At 48.0% G+C, this 4,036-nt stretch overlaps 1 protein-coding gene across 1 annotated transcript; it reads left to right on the top strand.

The window, feature by feature from the left end:
* The first annotated feature begins 559 nt into the window (after window positions 1-559).
* LOC123181103 (40S ribosomal protein S17-3) lies at window positions 560-1,282 on the top strand. Its single transcript, XM_044593328.1, has one exon. It carries the CDS (start codon window positions 665-667, stop codon window positions 1,094-1,096), a length of 432 nt encoding a protein of 143 aa, XP_044449263.1. The 5' UTR covers window positions 560-664; the 3' UTR covers window positions 1,097-1,282.
* The last annotated feature ends 2,754 nt before the right edge of the window (window positions 1,283-4,036 follow it).

Genomic DNA, 4,036 nt, shown 5'->3' with positions numbered 1-4,036 from the left:
AACCGGTGCAAGGAGAGATGCTACTATGGGCCGACACACTTAAAAACCTAGTGAAGGGACGTGGACGCCCTGTGCAAAGTAAACAGTGCTACATGCACCGAATAGGAAATGCATTTGCAGCCCTAGGTAAGGGGAAATAAGAAGTGTTGATAAGACATAGCTTGATATGATTTCAACTCGAGAAACAAACTGATCTTGAGCCAACACTGGCTCGCTCAATTTTCACTCTATATATAATATAATAATTATAATAGATTTTTCACTATAAGTTTGCTGAGCTCGTTTACAGCCAAGGGGATTTTTTTTGAGTAATCATCCCAAGGGGAAATAAGAAGTGCTGATTAGACATGGCCTGATACGATTCCAGTCCAGTTCTATTGCTAATGGGCCTAAATCAACCTAAATGAGTACAGAAGAGAGCTTCCGAACAATGCGAAGCCCAACTAAGGCAATCACGATCTTGTGCGCCCATCGCAACACGAACGGCTGGCATCCGTCCTCCACGCCGAAACCCTAGCTACCCACGCGGCCGGTACCCATTATAAGAAGTTCCTCCCCTCCCGACGCCCCCAAACCCTACCCCTCCAGCCCTCGCGCCGCCGCACCACCAACCAGCGCCGTCGCCGCCGCCGCCGCCGGAGAAGGAGAGGGAGCAGCCGCAGCCATGGGTCGCGTCCGCACCAAGACCGTGAAGAAGACCTCCCGCCAGGTCATCGAGAAGTACTACTCTCGGATGACCCTCGACTTCCACACCAACAAGAAGGTGCTAGAGGAGGTCTCCATCCTCCAGTCGAAGCGCCTCCGCAACAAGGTGGCCGGCTTCACCACCCATCTGATGCGCCGCATCCAGCGCGGCCCCGTGCGCGGCATCTCCCTCAAGCTGCAGGAGGAGGAGCGTGAGCGCCGCATGGACTTCGTGCCGGAGAAGTCGGCGCTCGAGGTCGACGAGATCCGCGTCGACAAGGAGACCATGGACATGCTGGCGTTCCTCGGCATGGCTGACCTCCCCGGCGTCGAGCGCGCCCCCGAAACCACCTCTGCCGCCGCCCCCTACCGCCAGCCCTTCAACGGACCCCGCGGTGGCAACCGCGCCTAGGTTCCTCCGCATCGTCATCGTACCCCTATATTATGCTTTATGTCTTTTAGATCTGTTACTTGTGGCAAGTAATGTTTTGAACTCAAGGCTTAAGTTCGAGGTGTTTTGATCTGCGTATGGTGGACATGATCTGTTTATCTCACCGTTTATCTGAAGTGATTCGATATATTACTGTTGATCTTTGAAGTTTATGCTCGTTGCTCGATGATCGATTGATTTATGAGCTATCTACCTATTGTTAATTATATATATGTAATCACTGTCATGTTCGTCCAACACTTTCCAACGAATTGGTCTATGCAGGCCGATGATGCTGTCATAACATAGCAATAACGTTCAGTAGTGGTACATGTCTTCTAGGTTTGTGATAGGTTTAGTGCGTTGTACAATTGTTCCTATTGCTGTTTAGTGCTGCTATATAAAACCGTTGATTATTGCTTTTCTGATAAACACATATTTTGGTGTTTAAAGCAATTATGCTATGATAGTGTCTTTCAATTTAGGTAGGTTTACAGGATTGAACTAGATATGAGTTTCTTTGAACTGGCTTTTGGAAATTGGAACCAGTCCTGCACTGTGAGTATAGTTCCGCCCTGCAGTCAATTAGAGTGTAGCTCGTAGGCCAGGCTGGGCGTTCGTAGGTCTTCTGCTGTTTATTTGGTTGTGTTCATGTGAAAATCTTGTTTTCTTGTTCAACTCCTTAGCAAAATCCGCATTAATGACAGTGGGTTTGCTTTGTTACATTGCACTCTTGCTTGTTTCCCATCCCTGAAATATCTGCAGTGCATTGAGTAGAAACCGGTGATGTTGGTACTGAACTTTTGTGGTGTTTCTCCTCCCTGATTCAAGGGGATGCAAAAAGATAGTTGAATATCTGAATAGTTACGGTATGATACACTTTGTTGGTTGTCTGCACGGTTTGCCTGCTCCTTCTGCCGGGCCGCACTCCCGCCCGCCTGTTTATGCACTGTTGGTATGTATGTTGCTTGTACAATTTTTCTTATTTCTTGTTAGTACCATTGGGTTTTTGTTTGTATTGTCTTTGCTCTGAAATTCGATACAATTTAGGTAGGTGTCACAGGATTGAATTAGCTCCAGTTTGCTTGGTTATGTTGCGCTCTTGTTTGTTTCTGTCGTTGAGACCAATTTCTGCTCTGCATTGAGTAGGTATGTTTGTACTACACTGTTATGGGTGTTTCTAGGCCTTGCGATCTTCCCTGATTCTCCTATGATCAAATACATAACACCGTTTTAATCCAATTTTGATATGACAAAATGTATCACCGGCCACACGTAGTGATAGTGCACGTGGGTCGTCTTCAGATCGGCACTCTTTCTGAGATTAAATCGACTATCAGCTCTGATCTAATGATTGGAGGCGGATTCCACAAACAACACGGAGCAAATCACACGAAACGCACTAATTGAACAAGATTCACACCAAGCATCCCTCAAATCACAAGCCAACATAAAAGATGCATCTAGATTCAAAACAATAAAGAAAATAAGAGTATTTCTTCCAACTCTCATTAGGAGTGCATGCTTCAATAAGTTCTAAGACAATCCCACTCAATTGTCACATTGGTGCACCCAATTTCTGGAAGGACGGTTAAGTTGCTTTTTTTTGCAGGATTGAAATGTGTTATTACTAATGCCTATCAAACTGATTATTGTCGTTAAGTTGCCTAATTGTTGTGCGAAGTGCCCCAATGCCTACTGTTGAATCGTTTTGACTTCTTCAGCCAGTCAGCCTAGCCTAGTGGACAGAATGCAAGGCAATTTGAGGTAATCAAGGAGCAATGTTAAAGCAACTTTGAATTTTCCCGTGCTAATGCTTATTTCCTTTTCTTTTGCTTGCGGACTATTGGCAACTGGAGCTTAATTTTCTTTCTTCCATGAATACGCAAAAGCTTGCGTATCACTGCAACTAGAGCTTAAGCAAGCATCGATTTGGGAAGCTTAAATTCTTGCTAGCATACCTTATTTTTTCAAGGATACCCTAGAGAGGTGCATCAGTAACATAGAATAAGATCCAAGATGACTGGAACAAAGTCTTTCCGCATACAACGCTAAACCGAGAGGTTATCAACCACACCACCACAACAACAAACAACACACCACTCGTCTTGTTCAAACCCAAGCCATGAATGGCGACGAGGTAAAACACATAGCACGATGACCGCGTCACAAACCATAGCCAGACATCTTGGAAGCACGGCCAAATTGGACCAGGCTATCAACGCACCCTCCACCCATAGAGGCCCAAATCCTCATGTCCACAACATCAACCATATCATAGCAACACGGCCCAAATCCTCATGTCCACAACATCAACCATATCATAGCAACATGTGGCCCCAAGCACCATAGCTGAGACAGGCGAAGCAACCTACACCAGCTCCCGCTCTGGCAGACACCATAGGCACCCAAGCGACGCCTCCAAGGTGGGGACGACACCGCAGCGCCGCCGCTGGCAAGCGGACCAGATCTATGGTTTCCCAGATCGGAGTACAACCAAGGACAAGACGATGCCTCCAAGGAGGAGATGGTTTCTGCAGGCGTTGCCTCTGTTCGTTTCCCGGCCATGGCTGTCAAAACAACCGAGATCGGGCCTGTAGATGAGGGGAGAACAAACTGCTAGCTTGATAGACCCCCCATGGAAGAAGAGCTGTGCGCCATCATCGCCGAGGAGGCCAGATCTTGCGAACACATCCATGGTCGTCTCCACATCGGCTTGCACCACCGCCACCCCGGATTTGACCACTGCAGCAGAAGAGCCGCCCGCGTCACCGCCAACCTGCGTGACTGTCGCGATCGGGCGCCCGCCCAGAACCCTACCTATGCATCGCCAACCGCAAGGGAGAGAGTCCCATCGTCGTCGTCCGCCGCGCGGGGCTTTGCCAGGCAATTTCCTTCGACGACGATGAGGACGAGGGTGGG

The sequence above is a fragment of the Triticum aestivum genome, chromosome 1D, assembly GCF_018294505.1.
Source record: "Triticum aestivum cultivar Chinese Spring chromosome 1D, IWGSC CS RefSeq v2.1, whole genome shotgun sequence".
Lineage (NCBI taxonomy): Eukaryota > Viridiplantae > Streptophyta > Magnoliopsida > Poales > Poaceae > Triticum > Triticum aestivum.
The sequence above is the reverse complement of the archived record's forward strand: the minus strand, read 5'-3'. Positions and strand labels throughout refer to the sequence as shown.

Excerpts from the sequence above, each read along its gene's own strand:
- LOC123181103 (XM_044593328.1), top strand. The coding sequence starts at position 665 with ATGGGTCGCGTCCGCACCAAGACCGTGAAGAAGACCTCCCGCCAGGTC.